This window comes from Aspergillus ambiguus (assembly GCF_047715705.1).
Source record: "Aspergillus ambiguus strain CBS 117.58 unplaced genomic scaffold BDV59scaffold_13, whole genome shotgun sequence".
Classification (NCBI taxonomy): domain Eukaryota; kingdom Fungi; phylum Ascomycota; class Eurotiomycetes; order Eurotiales; family Aspergillaceae; genus Aspergillus; species Aspergillus ambiguus.
Genome location: NW_027395526.1, coordinates 163,040 through 185,476, shown reverse-complemented (window position 1 = coordinate 185,476; position 22,437 = coordinate 163,040). Strand labels below are relative to the sequence as shown.

Sequence of the window (22,437 nt, the reverse complement as noted above, 5' to 3'; positions counted from 1 at the left end):
AACTACCTTATACACTCGCAATCATTCTAATTTCTCACTCTTGCAATTAATGTATCGTGTTCTTTAACATGCGGGTGATACTACGTAGTATCCCTTTGATTAGCCCGAGCTCTTATCGATCCTGCGATTATTTAATATGAATGATATTTCTACTTCTCTGTGGTGAAATATGTGGTGTTTCGGATTTTGTACTTGTTGTTATTTCTTGATAAAACCCTCCTTAATTTAACTGTCCACTCGTCGAAGCCCTTCTCACATGACGTATGCCAGCCAGCATTACCCACTCATGTATCTCGGCACATCGATTTGAGATACCTTGTATTGTAGATTAAATAACTATGTGCATCCCGATTGGTGGAGGGTAGGGCAGTAGGAATCGTCCAAGACCTGTGGTCATGCTAAGGTTTATCTCGACCTTCTCAAAACGATCCTTCATCCTATTTAACATCTGTCCTGCTTAGCGCTTCACAAAAAGTAAACACATATATAACAGTGGACACCTTCGTACTCTTGATCTTTTTTGTTTTCGAGATACAGAGTCTGGAAGAATAGATGATTTCCGCTTATCAAATCGTTTGGTAGAGTACATACAGCAGATTATCATGCCAGTTCGCTCGATGATCTGCGTTATCCCTCTGAATATAACAAGCTTACGTACTTGATACCAGCAAGGGATGATAACAAGCAGGGGTCGGCGAAGTAGGACAATGTTCCTGGTGGGAGATTGTAATTCCTCTCTGCCCGGGGTTTGAAGGTTGTTGTACAACATACTCCATCTCTTCATACATACCAAGAATCCCAAGCAACAATAATATAAATATAGCTAGAGGTCGAGATAGGGAAGGTAGGACAAACCTCTTAGTGGGTGCTTCGGAGAATGTTGTGCAACATGATTTACTAAGCGACTTGATTTTTCCTTAATATTCAAGGTGGCATCAGCTGGCATGTTAACAGGTTGTTCGAGCTATAAAATGCTTTCCTTTTCAGCTCCTCCGGACGTTATGCTGGAATGCAATACATGCCGAGGAACGTTGGTGATTTCCAAATTCACTTCCATTGGCATATATAATATGACTTCGCACATTCAAGAGTTGTATACTAAGACAGTACTAAGCTTTTTATTGCCTCGGTTGTGTAAAAGAGCCCATTCTAGACATTATTAATTTCAAATTTAAATTCTCTATACATACAAACGGAGGGAAATATCCAACTAGATGTCCAGACGAGATAGGGCACCGGTAGCTCACAGCTACTTTTTGGAATCTAGGAGAAGCAGTTATGAATGTACATGAGTATGATCTGTTCTGTCAGGATTACCCCTATGGTCCCACATAGGTTTTGTAGATCACATAAAACATTAAGAAATTTCATGCTATATAAGGCACCTTGCCCTCAGGTAACCTAAGCGAGCCAGAAAAGAACACTGACATACAATTACCTGAGTCAAGGAGACAAGATGCAACTCAGATCTGCTTGGATATTCATCCTCCCAGTAGCTCTCGCTGTTGATATTGTAAGATTCTCTTTGTCGGAACCCTCCTTTTATCATAGAGACGTCTAATGTAACGTAACAGGGTACCAAATTCACAGGCAAAGACTGCAAAGGAAGAGGTATCCCTATTCCAGAAGGGGAATGCTATGCACTAAACGAATATCCGGATGGGTATGTACTTTATACCGGCCTCCGATCAATGAAAATTTAACCTAACGCCGGTTAGATCTACCAACGTGAAATCTGGGTTCGCCTGCAAAGCTTACGTGTATGTTTCTAATTATTGGCCAAGTTGAAACTACTAATGACGAATCTACATTTAGGGGGGGAGACTGTTCCGGTATATCTATTGACCTTCCTATTGGTCACGACCAGTGCAGCAATAACGATGCATATTCGTTCGTGGCCTCCATAAAGTGTCATGTCAAGTAGTTTTCAAAAGTGATAGATTGCCACATTACGTCGTGGTAGGCTATGAAGATCTTGCTTCTCGAGAGTATCAACTCTGAAATCGGAGACAACATTTCCATTATTGGCTTCCTATCCTAGTTTAAGGAGATGTCTAATCTTCATCCGGTCTCCTCAGCTTTTACAGGAAGTGACTCGTTTGTCAGCCGCATTGGGTTCCATCAGCTGTTGGAAAGTAGTTCGGGTATCAAGACCTATGGATACATCCAACTGGGTTATCACATTGGCATGGCTGGTATCAAGGTGCATGAGTAGGCAGGATAACATGATCTAGTCTAGAAATGCAGTACTGTCTTCTTTCTATGGATGATGGCAGGTTGGAATCGGCCAGTTGCCTAGCTTTCCGGAAGATATGAGAGAAACCATACCCTGCTTAAAGGTCACTACAGCCGAGCCAGCGGTCCATCCTTTCTGACAACGCCTAAGGAGGCCGGAGTGATATCATCAATTGTTCGGCATCCCGTCAACTGCATGCACCGTTTAAACTCGGTATAGAGAATGTCGAGGACTTTATTGGCCCCGGCCTCTCCGTCATACTAATATTAAATCAGCCACATGCAGGATACAACCGAACAAAGGAGACTCACCGCAAGACCCCATATCATAGGTCTCCCAATCCAGCAGCATTCCGCGCCTAGCGCCAGCGCCTTGAATATATCTGTCCCACTACGAATGCCACCATCGATATGGATACGAATCTTGCCATTCGCGGCTCGGACACACTCAGGAAGAGCATCAATCGTCGCCGGGGTCTCATCTAGCTGCCGGCCGCCATGGTTGCTCACAACCACACCGTCGCAGCCATATTCCACCGCGAGCTGCACGTCTTCTGCCGTCAGTACCCCCTTGATCCAGATCGGCATGTTCGTTACGCTGCGCAGCCACGGTATCTCCCGCGCCCAGGAATGCGAGCTGGAGTTGAACGCCGTGAACCCATCCTCGTGTCGCTCACTGCGGATCATCTCAGAGGTCTTCTCCAGCATCGGGAAACCCAACCCCTCCGGGGACCGGAAGTCGTTGCGATGTTCGCTGTACCGAACCCCAAGAATAGGACTATCTGCCGTCAGGAAGATTGCAGCGCACCCAGCTGCCTCGGCCCGCTTGATGATGCGCTCCTGTTTTGCCCGATCCTGCATCGTATAGATCTGCATCGTGTGTTGCATTGGACCGAGCTCCAGGCCCGCGGCCCGGATCTCTTCGACTGTATAATTGGCAAAGGTCGACACGCCCATATGCACCTGGTGTTTGGCGCAAGCGCGGCTGGTGGCGAGCTCGCCGGCGGGATGGGCCATGGCCTGAAGACCGGCCGGGGAGACACAGAGCGGAAAGCTGATCTTTTGGCCTAGGACGGTGGTGCTAGGGTCCGCCTGGGAGACGTCTACTAGCACTCGGGGCCGGAGCCGGTATTTGGCATATGCAGTTGTGTTCTCGGCGACGGTGACTTGGTCTGTTGAGCCGGAATTGTAGAACTCTACGGGGTGATATCAGTACGAGGACAGGACAGGATTTCGCATGATCGGTGCTCGGTTCCCTACCTCTAGCAGAGGTGGGGAGTTTGCTTGCAGCTGCTTCTTTAATGTCATTTATGCAGAGCATGACGTTCGATTGGCTTGTCATGTTGTCGGGTTGCTGACGGGATGCTTGACGTGTAGTCTCTTCTATTCAGTCCGTTGAAGGGCGAGGGGTTGGAGTTAATGCAGTTGGGCACTAGGGCGCTTATTAGAATCACCCCTCATTGCGGCTCCTACATCGCTAGGATGCCAGGTTTTAGTAATTTGGGAGGGCATAGTGGAGCCTGGGTTTGTCATAGCAAGCCATTGTGCTTCGATTTAGCAACCCGCCCCAAGTCTCCATGCGCAACAGACAGGCCTTCCAACAATGCATCACTCCGCAGGTACCTTCAAGGTGCTCCGTTGTATCTGAGGGAACATTGTCCCTAGGAAACACTTGCCCGTATCGGCTCAGTACCCGCCATCGGCCCCTCAGCCGAGTATGAGTATTGGACCCCGCACGTCTCGGAATTGCAGAGATAGCGGCTGATAGGCACTGATCCAGTGTTTTGCGGGGAATAAGGACCAAATATATAAGACATACACTAGATACTTGAGCCCAGCTTGATCTCTATATTCTCTGTTAGCGCCCTATGCTTTGTTCTCGTCAGGATGCCGTCCGAAATAATCGCATATGACATCAAGCCCACAAAGCTGATTCCGAACTCCCCAAAGCCCCTTCTACTGTACAAGAACTGCTTTGTCCGCGATGGAAAGGTCGATGCCACTATCGTTTATGATACCTTCAAGAAGAATGGCTGGGACCCGCAGTGGGTGACTACATACGGTCACCATCAGCGGTCACACTATCACCCTGCCACCCACGAAGTGATGGTGGTGCTGTCTGCCCCGGGCACAATCCGATGGGGCACCGCAGACTTGAGCAACGACCCTCAAAGGCATACCTACGGGAGCGCCGGCGAAGATTATGAGGACGGCGGTCTTTTCGTCGAAGTCAATGTTGGCGACATTTTTGTCATCCCTGCCGGCGTGACGCATAAGTCATTCCACCCTACGGCGCCAGATCCAGACGCCCAATGTCTTACCGGTGGGGGAGCACATCAGATCGAGTCCGATAACCCCAGGAAGACCGTCGGAGAGTTGAAAGTGTCTGGGTTTTCTATGATGGGGGCATATCCTCGGGGGATGAGTTGGGGATGGGCGGAAGGCGGAGCGCACGTTGGACGATATGAAACTGTATGGAGCGTTCCAAATCCGGAGCTGGACCCAGTTCTGGGAGCCGAGGGTGGGATCAACGTGTATTGGAATGGCCGAAATGTATCTCTCTAAGTTGCTCGACAGCGATTGTTTGAATTCATATCCCTCTTCTGGTGACAGGGGCTGATAAGGCGCCGACGCTAAGGATTTAGAAAGCGTTATATGTTTTAATACATTCGTCCCTTTCTTCTTTATCGACAACTTCGGAAAAGTGTATTAAATCTTACGTATGGAGCAAGAAGTATGCTAGTTATAAATGTAGATTAAAGGCAATGGTGCTTCAGAAGATAGTACTATGTAATTACTACATCCGTTCGGATGGACGTTGCTATAGAAACTTTTCTTTAATAAATTATATTATGACCTAAATCAACCATATTGAGTAGAAAAGCAGATTGTGCTGTTTCAGATGAATTTGGAGCCCAGAATGATGACTGGTGGTACATTTCCAGCGTAGCCGACTTTATAAGACAGAATGTTCCGGAGTAATGCATTGCAAAATGTACACCAGGATTGAAGAAACGACAACAACAATTCTATGCAGGATAAATTGTGCACATGCATCTATCACGATGAACTATACGTGTTATCGCCACGTGATCAGTTGATAACCCCTTACATAATCCAATGTTTGCATCACCGGCAAACAGAACTCCCGATCTGGCAGTCTCCGATAGCTGCAGCTCTCGTCCAGTGTATTATTCTTCTCTCCTTCACATCATTCCCATACATCCCCACTACATATCCCGTTGCCCTCCTCCTCCCTTTAATACCCCAGATACAGCCAACATGGCCGACGGAGGCGGCTGGAGCACGATCGAATCGGACGAGGTGAGTTCCGCAAGAGCCAGAACAAGACGTCACACATCTAACGAAACCACCACCAGGGCGTCTTCACCTCTCTGATCGAAAACCTCGGTGTGAAGGACATTCAATTCGAGGAGCTCATCTCGCTCGACGCAGACACCATCCGCTCGTTAAGGTACCGTCCGTCCCTCATCACACCCACTCCAACCCCCAGCCACTAACGGACCCAACCCACGCAGCCCGGTCTACGGGGTCATCTTCCTCTTCAAATACATCCGCGATCCGGCGCCGTCAAGCACCGCGCCGCAGGACGGCACGTACGACACCAACGCGGGCAGCGATCTCTTCTTCGCGGCCCAGACGATCCAGAACGCCTGCGGCACGCAGGCCATCCTCTCGGTGATCCTGAACCAAGACAGCGGCGCCAGCCACGCGCCGCCAATCGACATCGGCGACGAGCTGCGCTCCTTCAAGGACTTCACGACGGGCTTCCCCGCCGAGTTGCGCGGCGAGGCCCTGTCCAACTCCGAGACCGTCCGCACCGCCCACAACGCCTTCGCCCGCGCCAGCCCCTTCGTCGATGAGACCTCCCGCCCCGCCCGCGACGACGACCCGGACGTCTATCACTTCATCGCCTACACCCCTGTCGGCGGCACCCTCTACGAGCTCGACGGCCTCCAACCCCACCCCATCAGCCACGGCCCCTGCGACGCCGACTCCTTCCCCGAGAAGGTCATTGGTGTGTTGCAGCGGCGTATTGCGCGCTACCCCGAGGGCGAGACGAGGTTTAACCTGATGGCTGTCGTGCGGGACCTGCGGGTGCGTGCGCGCGAGATGGGTGATGTGGAGCTGCTGGAACGCGAGGAGAGGAAGCGCCGCGCGTGGGCGTGGGAGAATACGCTGCGGCGGTCGAATTTTGTCGGCTTCATCGGGGAGATGATGAAGGGGGTTGCCGGCATGAAGGAGCGGGAGGGCTCGTTCGACACGTGGGTGGAAAAGGCGCAGCAGGAGACGCAGAAGAAATTGATGAGGGGGTGAGGTGATGGTGGTGTGGTTTACTCAGAGCCCCAGGGGGGTTGCTATTTCATGCATGAGACCAAGTCACTTAGAGATTAAGTAACGCTGTTAATGCTAACGCTAACGCCGTCGTAGCTCTCCCGGGTGCTATGTACATCGTCAATCGTAACTATGGACACGTGAACCACGGCGGACATGGTGTTGAAATGCCGCCATGAAACAAAACATATTCGGGAGTCGCACTCCGTAGCTAGTATTCGATGATGCGGGACTTGATGTGCTCCACCATGGATGATGGCAGCTCGTCCTCACGGATGAGGTTCAGCGCCAACAGATCCGCCCAGAAGAACATCGCCCGGTCTTGCGCGTAGGCAAGGTAGTCGAACTCGTCCGATTCCTCAACGTCCACATCGGCTGCCGGGACTCCGGTTGAATGGTCCTCGTGAGCGTCTGTGGCGTTCCCGTTCGAGTCGTGGGTCTCCTGGTCTGCAGCAGCGGCTGCGATTCCCTCCTCCATGCCGGGCACTTTGGCCTGCACGATTCCCCAGGCCACCCACTGCGCCGAGTTGAGCACCCGCCAGAGTCGGGCCTGTCTCATCAACGAAGAAACGTCCGCCTCGAGCTTGTCCTCGTAAGACTTTTCCAACTCGATGGGCTTCTGTAGATCGGCGTCAGGACCAGCATTGAGGTCCAGGGGAGTGACTGAAGTCATGTTTGCAGAGAGGCCGTGCATGAGGGGTGTAATCGAGGGGGAATATTGTCCTCCTAAATTGGGTCGGTGGGTGAGATAGGCGCTGATGAACTGCCGTTGCTCCGCAGGGGTCGGGAATCTTCTGTTATTGCACGCCCAGGAGGTTTCCTCGTCATGGTAATTGTAGCACCATTCGGTCTGAGCGTGTTAGTAGCCATACGGGCCGCGAGAGAAATGAACTTACAAAATGGTTGGCAAACTCATGCCCAGGGGTGTTTGCCGATGCGTACTCAAAATCAATCACCACCAACTGTTTGTGTTCATTCTCCGGGCGAAGGAGAGGGGATTGCGAGCTAGGTTCCATGCGCAGAAGGTTGCCATATTGGGTCTATCCAGTCAGTTGCGGTGGGAAAACGTAGGCCCGTGAGACTTACATCATTATGGGCAAACACGAGCTGCCGCTTGATCTCCTGCATCCCACCGTAGGCGGCCACAAGCCACTTGCGATAGTTCTCAACCGCCTTGCGGAAAGTCGGCCAAGTGACCCCACACACAAAGCCCCGTCGCCGCCACGATTCTGAAGCCGCCTTGGTCTCGTTGTGTTTGGACTGGAGTTCCTTGTCGAGCCAGTTGGTGACTTGTTCACAGCGGTCGACCCATTTATCCCAGTTTTTGAACACCATAGGGCCTCCTTCCCTTTCTTCCCCAAGAAGCTCAATCCCTTCATGGAGCTCGCGCATGCGTTTGGCGATCTGCTTCATCGTTCCGGGGTCGCGTAGATCCTTTGGGGTCAATGGGCGCGCTTCAAAGTACTCTTCGAACCGACCATTGTTGAAAGTTCCTAGCACTCTGGGTCCGATGTTCTTCCGTCCTAAGCGACGTAGGATCTGGAGTTCAGACTCTCGGTCGATCAGATGGTCTACCTGAGGGCCATAAATGCGTAGAAGAAGCTTCCTAGACACAAATTAGCAATTTCTTTCTAGACAATACAAACTCAGCGCTTACGATGGGGGCTTTCTGGGAACGAGGGTGTAAGACCCGTCGTCCGCCTTGGGGGTGGGTATGTTTTGCGGCGGTGTAACGACATATACAGCGTTGGTGAGAGCGCCGCTGAGCCGCACCACCTCAATATCGCTCGCCAGCTCCATTGGAAGCTTGCGCCACCCCTTCAGGGCGAGAGTATGGGTTAGACGCAGGATCTCACTCTTGAAGACCGTCCATGCCTCCTTGTCCTTGGCCCGCCTAGCGTTGGAGCCATTCTCACTTCCCTCGTCTTCCACATCACCGGTGCTATAGCCCAGAGTCTTCGAGTTATCCAGGGCCGCATCAACGCTGGGAGGCGCCGCATCCAGATCGGCACAATCCGACTCCGACGCGGAGCCTCGCCGCAGTCCTTTCACATGGGTCCGTCGGCGCGTGGTCGGACGTCGCACAGGATATTGGGCCCCGTTGGCTTGGCTTCGAGAAGCCGCATACTGCAGAAGGATTTTCTCCAGCTTGTCCAGCGCAAACGTACTATCCGGGGCGGATGACGTGCCTTCCAAGGGCATACTGTCCACGGCCACGTCATCATCATCATCCCCATCGCTCACGGCCCCATCGGCTGGCTCGTGGGTTTCTCCCTTTCGCATCTTCTGTCGCGATCTCTCACGCTGCAGCCACTGGTATACCTGGTGGAAAAGGAGGTTCTGCGAGTCGTCGTCGCCATTCATGGTTTTATCTTTCTCGACCCGAGTGACCGGCTCGGTGATGACGCTGGAGGATTGGCTATTGAAGGAGGGAGGCGGATAGATCGGAGGTCGCGCGGAGAGTTTCTTGCTCATCGAGGCACGGTGCTGTTTAGGCACGAAGCCGTCCGGCGCAGAGCCATTGCCGTTGGCATGTCGGATCTTCTGGAACGAGCTGATATTCAAACCGGTGCCCGAGATTGGTTCGAGACCTACTTTCGAGTGGTCAGAAGCCATCGACAGTCATGGGATGATTGGAAGAATGCGAGAATAGGAGCAGGTCTAAGGCTCAACGGGAGAGATTGCGGTTGAGGGGCATATCGGATGGGGAAAGTCGCAGTGGGCATGAGATCATCTGATCCAAGCAAGTGCAAGCAGAACCTCGGAACTGCTACTACTGTATACTGGTAGGGGACCAGGAACGGGGAGAAATTAATAAAGTTAAATCTGTTGCCTACCTTCGAATTCTGGACCCGAATCACCGGTCTGATCGGTGAAGGAGGGCATCTCCTTGCGCTCGGGGATTAAAGAGGAGTCTCGGCCAGAGAAGGAAACTGGTCACACCGACAGTCTATGAAAGGGACTAAAGGGGTCCGCACGGGAGGAAACTTGGGCCTGAGCGACTAGCGATGGGGTTGTCGAGGGCAGACCCTGGAGAATACTGGAGTCGACAGCGCAGCACGTTCAAATCGATTGTGGACGAGGAGGGGGGTAAAAAAAAAAAGGCGACCAAGTGGGGTGCGGGTAACGGTGGCGGTCGGAATCCGAACAGCAATCAATCTCCACTGAGCGACAGACCCAAGATTGAGGGAAGAGTGGGTGAAGGAGAAGGGAGACGGTGACTGAGCAAGAGGAAGGTGATATGAGCTGTCACGAGTGGCAAAGAGGGAGAAGCAGCCGCTTATCAAAACCGCGTGCCTCAGGCTCAGGTGACCTCAACTCCGCCCACGAGAACTTGGAATCGATAACAAACACTTCAGTATCGTCCCGTCCATCGGGGTCCCCGTATTCCCCAGACTCGACGACGCATCATGTATGTCGGTCGTATGCCTCGAACCGTCCACTCCTGGTGAGTCCGAAGGATATCTGATAAGAGCCGCGGCCTCGGAGAGAGTCGATTCCCTTGATAGGAGGTTCCAATTGATACGAAGGAGTCGCATGGGAAGATAAGCTGGGTGGGCTGCGGCGGTCTTGATCCGTCCGTCTTCATCCGTCTGTTTTCATCGCGGTCTTTCCCCCATCGCCGCGATCTGGACGACCATGGAGAGATCCCTGTTGTGATGCGATCGCAGTAGGGGTAGTAGTACGGTACACGACATGTTTTCGCTCGGGCCAAAATCCGAAGTCATACTGTTTGCAATTGCCGTCCTCCAAGGGCTGGTACAAGGTGGTTGGTCGCGCAGGGGAAAGAAGACTATAGTTTATCGGATCCAGTCGCAAGGGCATTGTTCATCACCTGGGGAGAACCGGAGAAGGGTGAACGGGGTGACAGAAGGAGTGGTGGAGAGAAGTTGAAGGGGGCCGAAAGGGGGAGAGAAAAGAGGGGGAAAAGAAGGTCCGAGAGGGGACGACGCATGACTGATGCCTGAGGAATGCATGCATCCCTACAGTAGAACTGCTGCTACAGGACATAGAACGATAGGAATTCTTAGTCATAGTTCTTGATGATATATTCTCGCATAATCATGAGAATTCAGATTTATTTATGTCATTACCATTCCACGGTTCTTCACATCGAGGAGTATATACCACTTCCTCAGTCGGACAGCCCACAATGTCCACTATTCCATTACTAATGTATGGAAGACACATTCCCTGAATTAGACATGATCATTCTTACTACCAGGTAACACTTTCGCCGGAACTGGAGGAATTTGGGTTTCCAAAATGGGTTTAGTACCGTTTGTTGCTCTGTAGTATAGTTCCTTATATCCTTCCAAGAACGTCGCTTAGTGGGAGGCGAGCTTTTGGCGCCGTCATGCCTTTCAGCTAGGGATACCACTGCTAGTCTTCTGGGCTATAATGGCAAGGAGCTTTCTATATGCTCAACAATCTATAACCACATGTTTAGTCAAATGATATGCTAGCAGGAGGCGTTTCTTTGTTTTCTTGAAGACTTGATCATCTGCGTTTCCGGCGTAAATCGTTCCAACGTATACCCGCCAGTTCCACTGATATCAGGCACAGTGTTCTTATTGCGCCTAGAATGATAATCGACGACTTGCCATCGAAATAGATAAAATAGATCTAATGCCCACCCCATCTGTATACCATCATATTACCAACAACTCATCGTGGTCATCATTCTCTGCAAGGGCTTGCTCAAGAGTCTCTTCGGGAGAATAATCAAGGAGAGACCCTATCATAACCAGCGATGAAACGGTACAAAACCTACGTACATCAGGTGCCAGCCTGGCAGTCACGTGTGATGCTCACCCTCAGCGGTCAAAATCTAGAGTAGTATAAGGCATAATCGCTGCTCAAATTCCGAGGTAAATATTGCAATAGCTTGTTCAATCGATTATTTGTGGGAGAATTGACCCAGCCCGATGCTGGCAAAATATTCCCTTATGCGCAAAAGGGGGTTCTCCAGGGTCCTGGCCATTCGGCTGACCGCTTGTTCCAAGCCAGCTAAACTCAGGTTAGAATGGTGTATCACCCTTGGTGTTCAGCATCGGCATGAATGCTAGATGTTAATGTTGGGCTGGACGCAAGGGACATCGGGGCAACAGGTATACTGGCATATCCTAGTAGACTTTATATAAGAGATGTATGATAAAGAAAGGTCTTCTTGAGACGTTGGCATTTCCGCCGGAGCGACTCCTGTGATTCTGGGTGTCTGTTTAACATGCTACACCAGGAAGCTAACCTGCCTATCTACCAATTATATTACTGTTCAGAAGGGTCACTTAGAATCATTATCTTGGATGAGACAGGGTGTCTTGGCCTCGGCGCTGTGTCGACTGGCGCTTCCTTTATCGGGGATCCTTTGGCTCTGTAGTATATCAAAGGAACGAAGGGCAACAAGCTTCTTGGCAGACCAAGAAGGGCTCCGATTGCGGGCCCGATTCCATTACTCTGAAGATGGCTGCGGAAAAAGTTGTTTATTTGTTGTTTAATCAAGTCATTCCGTCAGATGATACGCCCAAGGCACTTGTGTGCTCCGGTGTTTTAGCGTGAGATCCGAGTGAGGATAAACCTCGGACGGCTGTTTAGCCCGTCAGCAGAGGAACAATGGGTAATAGAGTTATCTGTGATTTTGTCGTGGACTTTATCATTAGGCTGAGGAAATTTCTGGGACACTTTGACGGGTGGGGAGGTCCAGGCGGTCATCAATAGCAGTGGGATCGCTACAACCGCCGCTCATGACCGCGAGGAACAATAGATAGCCAATGGATGAAATGGGGGCAGCATCATTAAACCTAGATAACTTTGTCCAGGAATTCTAGCCCCAACCACCGAGATTGGGAGCATACCTGCAGGGATTAAGCGACTTTGGAGTCCAATACTGTGGTGAGTGGGGTACACGACTGGTCAAGAGGGCCAGCACCATATTAAATTGGGCAGATCCACCAACTGGTGAGAAGTTTCGTCACCAGAGATCCAAACTACGGCCAATAAAATACCGTCAGTGGTCTCCCGGCGACGTGTGATGGAATCATCGCTCAAAACTACGCAGTAGGGACTAGTGTGCTTGCAAGCCTGTCCATGTCAATGCGTATCATGACAGGCAGCCCAGCGGAGGACACATTTCCGAGAGAAAAGGCACCTGGTTCCGTCGAGACTGGTTATTTACTCTGAACACTGCAACTAAGTCCTTGGGCAGGTTGAACCCCTGACTAAATCCTATTTCTTGTCGAACCATGAACACCCATGGATGATTAGTTTAAACGCAAAACACCTGATCTAAAGTAGTCTCAGTGCCGTACTGCGGACTATGTTTCAGCCCTGGTTGATGGCAGATGAACGGACGCTGGTGGCAGTCCCGCCGTGAATCATCCCACTCGTGCAGCATCACCGTCATTGCTCTTCGCAAACATCCCCCGAAACAGGAATCGGCCATGCACCAAAATTGAGCCCTCCTGCATACAATGGCCATGAGGATCCAATCAGGACCGCATGGGCGCATCCAACAAGGTGGGATGGGTCACGGACCAGCCGAAATCGGGTGGACTCGAAAGCCCTCAGGACCACAGTGCCGTCAGAGCAAACCATTAGTCACTGGGCCCCGTCAGCTTCTGCAGCTAAATCCTGTGGCTCAGGTGGCCCTAAGCCAGGGCAGGAAACGTACGAGTCAATCATTATCTCCTCAGCGTGGGAAAAGAAATTTATCTGATCCCACCATGTTATCTGATCCGCGACGATCAACCCTAAGCTCGCCGCTAAAGGTTCTGTCCGAACCCTCTATTGGAGCTGACGTTCGCCAGGCTCCATCTCCGATCTACGTCGGAAAGCGCGTCTCGTGCGAAAATTTCCGTTGCTTTTTCTCTCCCGATCGTCGCATCGGGGGCGGTTCACTCAGGATGTAGTAGTTAAGACCGAGATCTCCTGGTTTCGAATTCCACCCTCGCTCGGACCTGACATCGTGCAAACTGAAGACCAACCTGCTGAATCTCTGTCACCATGGGAGGCCCTGGGACTACCCGTGGCCGGAACGATGTGCAACTGGCTCAATCCATTGCTGGAACCGATTTCCGAGAGAGCAAGTATGAGGTGAGGGTGTCTTCTCCGGCCGTTAGCGACGGCCCCGACGTGATCAGTATCGAGGCCCAGAAACAGCAAGCTTGGCAGCCTGGGGCGAACCAAGTCACTCAAGGGGCCCCTGTGGGTATTCAGAAGGCCGAGGCCGCTGCGCTCGCTTGGAGTAAGAAAACCGCCTATCTCACCTACGCATTGTGAGTATAGTCCTGTCTGTCTGGCAGAGTATAGGATCACCCACTCACGACCCTTTAGAGTCTGGCTTGCCTTCTTCCTGCTGGCCTTTCAGTCGGCCATCAGTACCAATGTTATCCATAACGCGTATGCATCCTTCGAGGAGGCTCCGGCCGTGAGTACCGCCAGCATCGTCGCGAGCGTGGTGAGCGGCGTGATTCGACTCCCGACGGCCAAGCTCCTGAATATATGGGGCCGCACGGAGGGGTTCCTGGTCTGCGTCGCAGTGTATATGATAGGGCTGATTTTGTTGGCCGCCTGCAATAATCCCAGCTCCTACGCGGTGGGCTACGTCCTCTACTGGGTCGGATACGATTCCATTTTCCTCATTTTGGACGTCTTCATGGCCGATACCTCCGGTCTGCGCAATCGGGCCTTTGCGTTCGGATTTGCCAGCACCCCGTTTATCTGCACGGCCTTTACTGGACCCCTTGCCGCACAGGCGTTCATCGAGCACGCTTCCTGGCGGTGGGCATATGGCACCTTTGCCATCGTCGCGCCGTTTGTCCTGCTCCCCCTAGCTGGAGTGTTCAAGTTCTACCAGCGGAAGGCAGAGAAGATGTACATTTTCGCCCACGAGCCCAGTGGGCGCAATGTGTTCCAGTCAATCGTTTACTATGCCAATGAATTTGACGGTACGTTCTTACACACACCCCCCCCCCCAACCTTTTTTGATTAAGCCCTTTTACTGACTTTGCGCGTCTAGTCGTTGGGGCGTTTCTCCTCACCGCGGCGTTCCTTCTCCTCCTTCTCCCATTCAGCCTCCAATCCTACGGCAAAGCCGATTACAACAGCGCCACATTTATCGCGATGGTCGTCGTCGGGTTCTGCCTGTTCTTTGTCTTTGGCGCATGGGAACGGTACGGCGCGCGATGCCCTTTTATCCAGTTCAGTCTGTTTAAAGACCGGACGGTCGTCGGCGCCTGCAGTGTAGCCGGTCTGCTCTTCTTCAGCTACTACGCCTGGGAGCTCTATTTCTACAACTTCTGCATTGTGGTGTACGACCTGAGCATCAGCATGACCGGATACGTGGGCCAGATCTACAACGTTGGCTCTTGTTTCTGGTCCGCCATCTTCGGTCTGATCGTCTACGCCACCAAGCAGTTCAAGTACACCTGCTTGGGCTTTGGACTGCCGTTGCTGATCCTCGGCGCCGGGCTGATGATCCAATTCCGGACGGCGGATGGCCATATCGGGTACATCGTGATGTGCCAGATCTTCATCGCGTTCGGCGGCGGTACCCTGGTGATCGGCCAAGACATGGCGGTCATGGCGGCCTCCAACCGGGAAGGCATCCCGATGATGCTGTCGCTGATCGGTCTGTCGTCGAGTCTGGGCGGTGCCGTCGGATATGCCGTTTCGGCAGCCATCTACGCCAACACCTTCCCTTCGGCCCTGCACAAGGCCCTCCCGGACCAGAGCAAGTCCGACTACATGAAGATCTACCGCGGTGGGTATACGCTGCAGGAGGGGTACGCGGTTGGGTCACCGATCCGGCTGGCCATCAACGAGGCGTATGGGGAGTACATGAAGTATGCGTGCATTGCGGCGACGTGCGTGACGGCGCTGGGAATTCCGGCGGTGGCAGCGTGGAGGAACTTCCGGGTGGACAAGAAGCAGAACAAGGGCGAGATGATGTAATAACATGATACCATCCAATATCCATATCTATACCCGATCCAGACTATCATGATATACTTCCAATGATACCACATTCTACCCATCCATGCCCACCTTGACAGCCACACCGTATGATAGATCATCTATGACATGATCGTCCGGCCCTACACCATGAAGTACCGGGCATCCAACGACTCATAGCCCGCCGTCGGGACTGCTTCCTGGTCGGTTGGGTGGAACTACTCCACCACGCATCCTCGGCCACGCACTACAACACTGCCAAGCAGCGAGAAAAAACACCTCGGGTGGAGACCGCGCGCTGATCCTCTCGGTGATAAGATTGATAAAATGCGATGTCGGAATCCACTGGGATGGCGCTGAGGGGCGGTAGCCGTCGCCTCCGAACTTGACAGACGCGATGCGAGGCTGATGGGAATCCGGCGACTTGGTATACTTCATCCACCCACTCACACACACCTACTATGCGCCGCGGTCCCCCCCTCCTCCTCGCCCCCCAACGCCAGACTACCTCCCGACGAGTATGGCTGCACCGTCTCGGGCGCCGTCCGTACGCCGCCATCACGGCCGCAAGCTCTCAATGCTGGATCCGGCGTCCCTGCCGTGGTTCCTGCAGCTGGACTTTGACGACGAGCTCCTCTACGACGACTCCAACAGCATCGTCCGCGCCGGCACGCTGACGGCCCTCGTTGAGCAGCTCACCCGGCACGACCGCCTCGACGTTGCCTTCAACGAGGCCTTCCTCATGACCTACCCGACCTTCATCACCGCCCCCGAGCTCCTCGACGCCCTCCTCGCCCGCTTCTACATGCCCGTGCCGCCGCAGCTCCTCTCCTCCGATCTGCACCTCTGGACCGAGCAGAAGCAGAAGACCGTGCGCGTGCGCGTCGTCAACATCCTCAAGACCTGGCTGGAGCGCTTCTGGCTGGAGCCCCGGGGTGAGGCCACCACCGACTTCCTCCGCCACATGCTCTCCCTCCTGCAGTCCTCCGCCGCCGTCAACGAAACCCCCACCGCGTCGCAGCTGTTGACCGTCATCGAGCAGCGCATCCAGGGCCAGGAGATCATGCGCCGGCTCGTTTCGCCCCCAAACTCCGCCGTCCCCAAGCCCGTCACCCCGAAGAACATGAAGAAACTGCGGCTGCTCGACATCGATCCCATCGAGGTCGCCCGCCAGCTCACCATCGTCGAGGCCCGTCTCTACGCCCGCATCAACCCGGCCGAGTGTCTCAACAAGGCCTGGGGGAAGAAAGCCCCCGGCACGAACGACTCCCCCACCGCCGTCAACGCCATGATCCTCCATTCCAACCGGCTCGCCAACTGGGTCGGCGAGATCATCCTCGGTCACGACGAGATGAAGAAACGCGTCGCAACCATCAAGCATTTTGTCACCGTGGCTGAGGTACGCTCTTCCCTTCCCTGCCCTTTCCCTCCCCCGTCCAACACCCAAGTAGTTACCGTGGCCGACCGCTGACACACCCGGGTGTATGTAGAAATGCCGCGACCTCCAAAACTACGCAACTATGATGTCCATCATCTCCGGCCTCGGCACCAGCCCTGTGTACCGGCTCCACCGCACCTGGAGCCAGGTCAGTCCGCGCATCCGCGAGACGCTGCAGGAGATGCGCGATCTCATGGCCAGCGACAAGAACTTTGCCCGGTACCGCGAGACGCTGCGGCAGACGAACCCGCCCTGCGTGCCGTTCCTAGGTAACGTAACCCTAGCCGATACTATGCCCCTCCTTTCCTCCTCCTCTACTCTGATCGCCCGGACTGACGCATGGCATGAACATGACAGGCATCTACCTGACGGATCTAACCTTCATCGACGACGGCATCCCTGATATGGTCAGCCCCGGCATGATCAACTTCAGCAAACGCAGCAAGACCGCCGACATCCTGCACGACATGCAGCAGTACCAGAACATGCCGTATAACCTGCAGCCGGTGGCGGAGCTGCAGGAGTTCGTGATCCGCGGCATCCAGGCGGCGGATGATGTGGCCGAGATGTACGAGCGCAGTCTGCAGCTGGAGCCGCGGCAGATGCATGAGGAGCGGGTGGTCCGTGGGGGGCCGTATACCGCTACGGGGAGTCATATGAGCTCGGTGGTGATTGCGAGTATGGTGTTACGATGAGGGAACGGCGGTCGGGTCGCCGAATGGGATTTTTACGAGTATAACGAGTGATATCAAAATAGTACCTAGGTAATAATGAGATAGTGAACCGGATGCATGGCGGAGGAGATCATGAGACCACGAAGCCTTGATGCATTCTGAAAATGAGATAGAACAATGTCACATGTTTCCTTTAAGCGGGTTTAAATGGCATTTTCATTTCTCGATCTCACTGGACTCTCTGCCACGCACCAGACACCCTCTCAAACACGTTCCTCTAGCATATTAGCCTTAGATCTATACTAACTAACGCTCTTTATGATATGTTAGTAACTCGCTACGTAATCTTATTATATATTATACTGATACCTATATCTTTTTACGCTATTATTCCGGAAAAAAAATCAATAAAAACCTCTTTACGATCATTCGTAGTTAATTTAAAGAATAATTTTATACGTACTGTAAATTACACAAACCAAACTATTAATCCGAATTGTCCCGTGCTTTATATAAGATATCTATAGAGGCGCTAAAATATAATAGTAAAGGCTACTAAAGAACGATAATATGTAGCCTTGGTTTATCTTCGTTCGGTCTCTATCCTTACTATATTACTAGTTAGTAGATCATGTTAGTCTACACAAACTCTTTTCTATGAAAAACTATCTCGCGGACCAAAAGATATTATTAATTAATAAGAGGGCGGTATTAAGTCTTTTAGATAAATTTTATGGCGTAAAAGAGGCTAGATATCTATAATAGGGCTAATCTTATACTATAAAAGAAAAGTAAGATTCCTATATACATACTAGAAGTTATATTAACCATTTATCTACTAAATTTATTGCCTACATTGATGCCGATCTCGGTAGTTTCGCCGTTACTGATGGAGCATACCCTACATCAGGATATATATTGAAACTTGCAGGAGGGCCAGTCTCCTGGTCATCTAAGAAACAGGGGGAAATTGCCACATCCACCACAAATGCTGAGTATATTGGCCAGTATAACCCTATTCTGCATCTCCAGTGGCTGCGGACCTTTTAGAAGAAACGAATCTCTATCGTTCACCGGTCACGTGTATTATGGCGGCACCCCGAGTTCCATAACCGAACCAAACATTTCAATGTCAAATTTCACTATCAGCGATCCGTACTGGATGCTGGAGAGATTGACATCCAATATGTTCCTGCTAAGCTGCAAGCTGCAGACAGCCTTATGAAGCCCTTAAGACTAACAGAATTTGCAAGCTTCTGCCAGTTGATTGGCCTGACATACTACTGAAGGGTCGAAATGGGAGCTATAATTGCACTGAGGAGCTCTTTTCACGTTTTATCCCAGTTGGGTTTTAGTGGTTTTACCGAGGCCTAGTCACTTCTCACCTATCATGCCGTGCACCTTATCTAAATTATAAGCTCCTTCAAGACTCGTGGATCAATGAAGCATGTTGTCAATCATCGTTACATGAGATTTTTAGTCAGCCTGATCTGCCAGGACATGCCGGACAAATGTAACGGATCAGAGAAACAGCATCGACTTCGCAACCTGCATGCGGGTGGGTACCGATCGTCTAGCCGTGGGCACGAATGGAGGAGCCATGTACAAGAGGAAGACAACAAAGTTAGAAAACAGGAAGAACTGGTCATCAAGCCTGCTGCGTAGTCCCACAGTATATGGCCAGACCACGTAGTCGCGTGGAAAGTAATCGCTACCACGAGTAAGCACCTCACTATCAGGAGTTTGCTACAGCAAGGTACTTCCTAAAGGCGATCGGTTTGTTCATTGATATTCCCGGTATGCGGAGTTTTCAAGTCAATTGAATCTCTCCGGTTTCAAGAGGACAGCTTATGGTTTGAAGAGTTGCAGATACCGACAAATGAAGAAATATAAAGTTTACTAGCTTAGATCACTCCCTGGATCAACCGTTGGCAGCAGTCAGGGACTATTGCATATAACCTATCTTAATCAAGCTATGATACCGGAAACCACAAAACGGCTGCCGTTATTCAGCATCATGGTCGAATGTGGCTGCGCGGTTGGTAAATATGCTACATCCCTTGCAGCGGCCAAATAGGTAAACACGGACAGTTCGACCCAGGCGAGTCCTCGACCGCCCACGGCTTGAATCTGTTATTCAGCCCCTTCCTGATCACTAATATCGGCTTAATTCTATCCGCTGGCCAGAGAAACGACTTGTATCATATTGATAATGGACCGAACTGAGAGGTCCGATGCTGACCAGGGTCTGCTCTCTCTGCAGAGGGAGTCCTTCGAATATGAAGAAGTGGCTGACGCAAACGAGAAAAAGCTGAACCCCCCTATGTACAAATTGATATCAGTATTTATTGGTATGGTAGCAAGAACTGGGCATCTCCTGTGTTTCAATGGGTGATATTAACACGCCACAGGAGGTTTTATCGCCAACAGCGACACATATTTACTGTTTGTCACTCAAGACAGAATTGCTACCGAGTTTGAGAGTATGACTTATGCGCCTTTGGTTTTAACGTCTGTTAACCTGGGGCGTTGCATTGCCTTGCCTGTAGTGAGTACATTCCAGCACTCGGAGGCGCATCTGTGCTACGAGAGGAGGCTTAACTTGAAATCTACAGTACGGACCGCTTTGCGACAGATATGGAAGCAAGATTGTATTGCTTTGGGCTTATGGACTGTTTACCTTGGGATGTACATTGGCGTGAGTTTTTCCATGATCCAGATTCCCCCTTGTTCTCTGACATTGCCTCCCAGCGGCCTGGCGCATACGTTTCCAATGTTTCTTCTCGGGCGAGTCATTACCGGTGTCGGCTCCTCAGGAATGGTAGACCTATTTATGGTCCTTGTGTGTGGTATGTTAGTAGCAGGTATGTTGTCATTGTGATTACTAACCCAAGGCAACCCAGAGCTATATGGTCCATCGTCAGTCGCGAAGATACGAGGATATGTCATAGCAACTGGCATCATCGGAAGAAGCTTCGGGGGACCTGGCGGGGGATTCATTACGGACCTTGCTGGCTGGAGATGGTTCGTTGCTAGCTGTTGTCTTCCATCTTGTCTAGATATGAACTGACAGTAGCAGGTCGCTACTTGGACAGACACCGGTGGCTCTTGCCTGCATCTATTTTGCCTGGAGGCTCCTACCGTCTAGCTCTAGTCCTTTGAAATACCCTTCCGGAGAGGACACTGGGATATCATTCTTTCAACGACTGAATGGCCCCGGTATCATCCTATTTGCGATATGCATAGGGTCCATGGTTGTAGTCATTGACATGGGAGGACAGAGTCTGCCATGGAACCATCCAATAATATCTCTTTTGCTCGCCTTAGCAGTACTTTCTGGGATAGTGTTTGTGATTAATGAGTGGAATCGTAAGGAGGGACAACTCATTCCACCTCGGCTCTTGTTGCGGCCTGGACTACGTATCGTATACCTGGGCCAAGTGGTTTTCGTCTGCGCTATGATCGCGGTGAGCAATTGCGCCGTAGGATTCTCCACAATCACAACATGCTGACACGAGGACTTTTATGCAGATCCAATCAAGCTTAACACCCTACTTCACACGGACTGAGAACCTTGCAGCTATCGATATCGCCATACGTCTCCTACCTCAGGCATTAGGATCCGCATCGGGAGCGCTGGTAGGTAGTCACATAATCAGCAAGTATGGCCAATATGACTTCCTTCGGAGCCTGTCCACAGCTCAACTACTGACTCACGCATTAGATCACAAAAACATCGAACAATATCTCTCATCTCATGCCTTCTAACCAATGTCGCCTTTTTGCTTATGGTCCTGCAATGGGCAGATCGTATTGATGTTCTTGAGTTGGGCTACGCCTTCCTCCTGGGATTTGGGTGTGGATTGTTCTTCGCCAGCCAATTTACAGCACTCATCCAGTATGCATCAACGAAGCAGCGCGCCACCGCGACCGGTCTCTACTATCTCTTTCAACAGGTCGGAAACATTCTAGGGACAACAAGTATGGCATTGACGGTAGGAGTGTTGTTCCGTCGTGGGCTGTACCAATCCATATGGGAGCTCTTGCCGGACGGTAAACAAGAGGTTGGTTAGCACTGGACTTATTGCACGAAGGCTCTAACCACAGTCTATAGAATTTTATCGATGGCATTACCAAAGACCCCAATTTTGTGGGCAGTTTGTCAACTGGCATCCAAACTGCGGTGCGAGAATGCTACCAGTGGGCTTTTAGCACTGCTTTAGGTACGTTATTGCATCACATGATATGTTCTCATATCTCTCACTCACGAACCTCAGTTTTGCCGCTTGTCTGCGGTCTTTTGGTATTTTCTGGGATGATTATCCAGCGAGAAGAAAGAAAATAATAGCAACGCTTGTTGAGCAATACATATGACCGTGGTCTACGCAGTCAAGCACCGCACCAGATCCTGCTGGAGGCCATTATATAATGGACGGCATCCCTTGTATAAGATACACAATGCTCTCGTGGTGGTGAAATGCATGGGCAAGAATGGAATTTGGAATTGTGTATCGAGCACGGCTTGCATGATGTCTCCACCAAGCAATTTAATCCCAAACTAGCCCTGCTCTAGAACCTATTTTGCCATGCAAATGGACCCAACTGCGGCACTTCCTAGGTGGCTCGCGTATATGCTGGCCTAATATCCCAGTAGACATGTTGGTCGACTGCGCTTGCCCACAGAATACTCTTTAGACTCTCAAAATCCTCTTGCCATATTTACTCCGTACCTGCGGTGGTCATCTCTCGGTGGAGGGAAAAGCTGGAGAGAGGCGAGATGAG

The 22,437-nt window shown here is 51.5% G+C and overlaps 7 protein-coding genes across 7 annotated transcripts; 5 read left to right on the top strand and 2 right to left on the bottom strand.

Moving 5' to 3' along the window:
* Positions 1–2,329: 2,329 nt before the first annotated feature.
* Positions 2,330–3,849, bottom strand: BDV59DRAFT_23272 (alpha-hydroxy acid oxidase). The gene is made up of 3 exons (XM_073696013.1): positions 3,496–3,849; positions 2,548–3,431; positions 2,330–2,496 (listed from the first exon to the last, which is right to left on the bottom strand). Exons 1-3 carry the CDS (start codon positions 3,575–3,577, stop codon positions 2,344–2,346), a joined length of 1,119 nt encoding a protein of 372 aa, XP_073548483.1. The 5' UTR covers positions 3,578–3,849; the 3' UTR covers positions 2,330–2,343.
* Positions 3,850–4,874, top strand: BDV59DRAFT_23271 (cupin domain-containing protein). Its single transcript, XM_073696012.1, has one exon. It carries the CDS (start codon positions 4,123–4,125, stop codon positions 4,798–4,800), a length of 678 nt encoding a protein of 225 aa, XP_073548482.1. The 5' UTR covers positions 3,850–4,122; the 3' UTR covers positions 4,801–4,874.
* Positions 4,875–5,517: 643 nt separating this feature from the next.
* On the top strand, positions 5,518–6,573 carry BDV59DRAFT_201495 (putative 26S proteasome-associated ubiquitin C-terminal hydrolase; the record flags this gene model as incomplete). Its single annotated transcript, XM_073693815.1, has 3 exons — positions 5,518–5,559; positions 5,616–5,710; positions 5,775–6,573. The coding sequence occupies 3 exons, from the start codon at positions 5,518–5,520 to the stop codon at positions 6,571–6,573; spliced, it is 936 nt and encodes a 311-aa protein (XP_073548481.1).
* Positions 6,574–6,802: 229 nt separating this feature from the next.
* Positions 6,803–9,207, bottom strand: BDV59DRAFT_201494 (putative choline kinase; the record flags this gene model as incomplete). The annotated part of the gene is made up of 4 exons (XM_073693814.1): positions 6,803–7,441; positions 7,488–7,631; positions 7,678–8,197; positions 8,249–9,207. 4 exons carry the CDS (start codon positions 9,205–9,207, stop codon positions 6,803–6,805), a joined length of 2,262 nt encoding a protein of 753 aa, XP_073548480.1.
* A 2,500-nt stretch (positions 9,208–11,707) lies between these two features.
* Positions 11,708–12,095, top strand: BDV59DRAFT_177028 (uncharacterized protein). Its single transcript, XM_073689543.1, has one exon. It carries the CDS (start codon positions 11,898–11,900, stop codon positions 12,087–12,089), a length of 192 nt encoding a protein of 63 aa, XP_073548479.1. The 5' UTR covers positions 11,708–11,897; the 3' UTR covers positions 12,090–12,095.
* Positions 12,096–13,263: 1,168 nt separating this feature from the next.
* BDV59DRAFT_23218 (major facilitator superfamily domain-containing protein) lies at positions 13,264–15,581 on the top strand. The gene is made up of 3 exons (XM_073696011.1): positions 13,264–13,865; positions 13,924–14,537; positions 14,609–15,581. The coding sequence occupies exons 1-3, from the start codon at positions 13,594–13,596 to the stop codon at positions 15,541–15,543; spliced, it is 1,821 nt and encodes a 606-aa protein (XP_073548478.1). The 5' UTR covers positions 13,264–13,593; the 3' UTR covers positions 15,544–15,581.
* A 704-nt stretch (positions 15,582–16,285) lies between these two features.
* Positions 16,286–17,857, top strand: BDV59DRAFT_207519 (Ras-GEF domain-containing protein; the record flags this gene model as incomplete). The annotated part of the gene is made up of 3 exons (XM_073695014.1): positions 16,286–16,942; positions 17,034–17,250; positions 17,339–17,857. The coding sequence occupies 3 exons, from the start codon at positions 16,286–16,288 to the stop codon at positions 17,674–17,676; spliced, it is 1,212 nt and encodes a 403-aa protein (XP_073548477.1). The 3' UTR covers positions 17,677–17,857.
* Between the last annotated feature and the right edge of the window lie 4,580 nt (positions 17,858–22,437).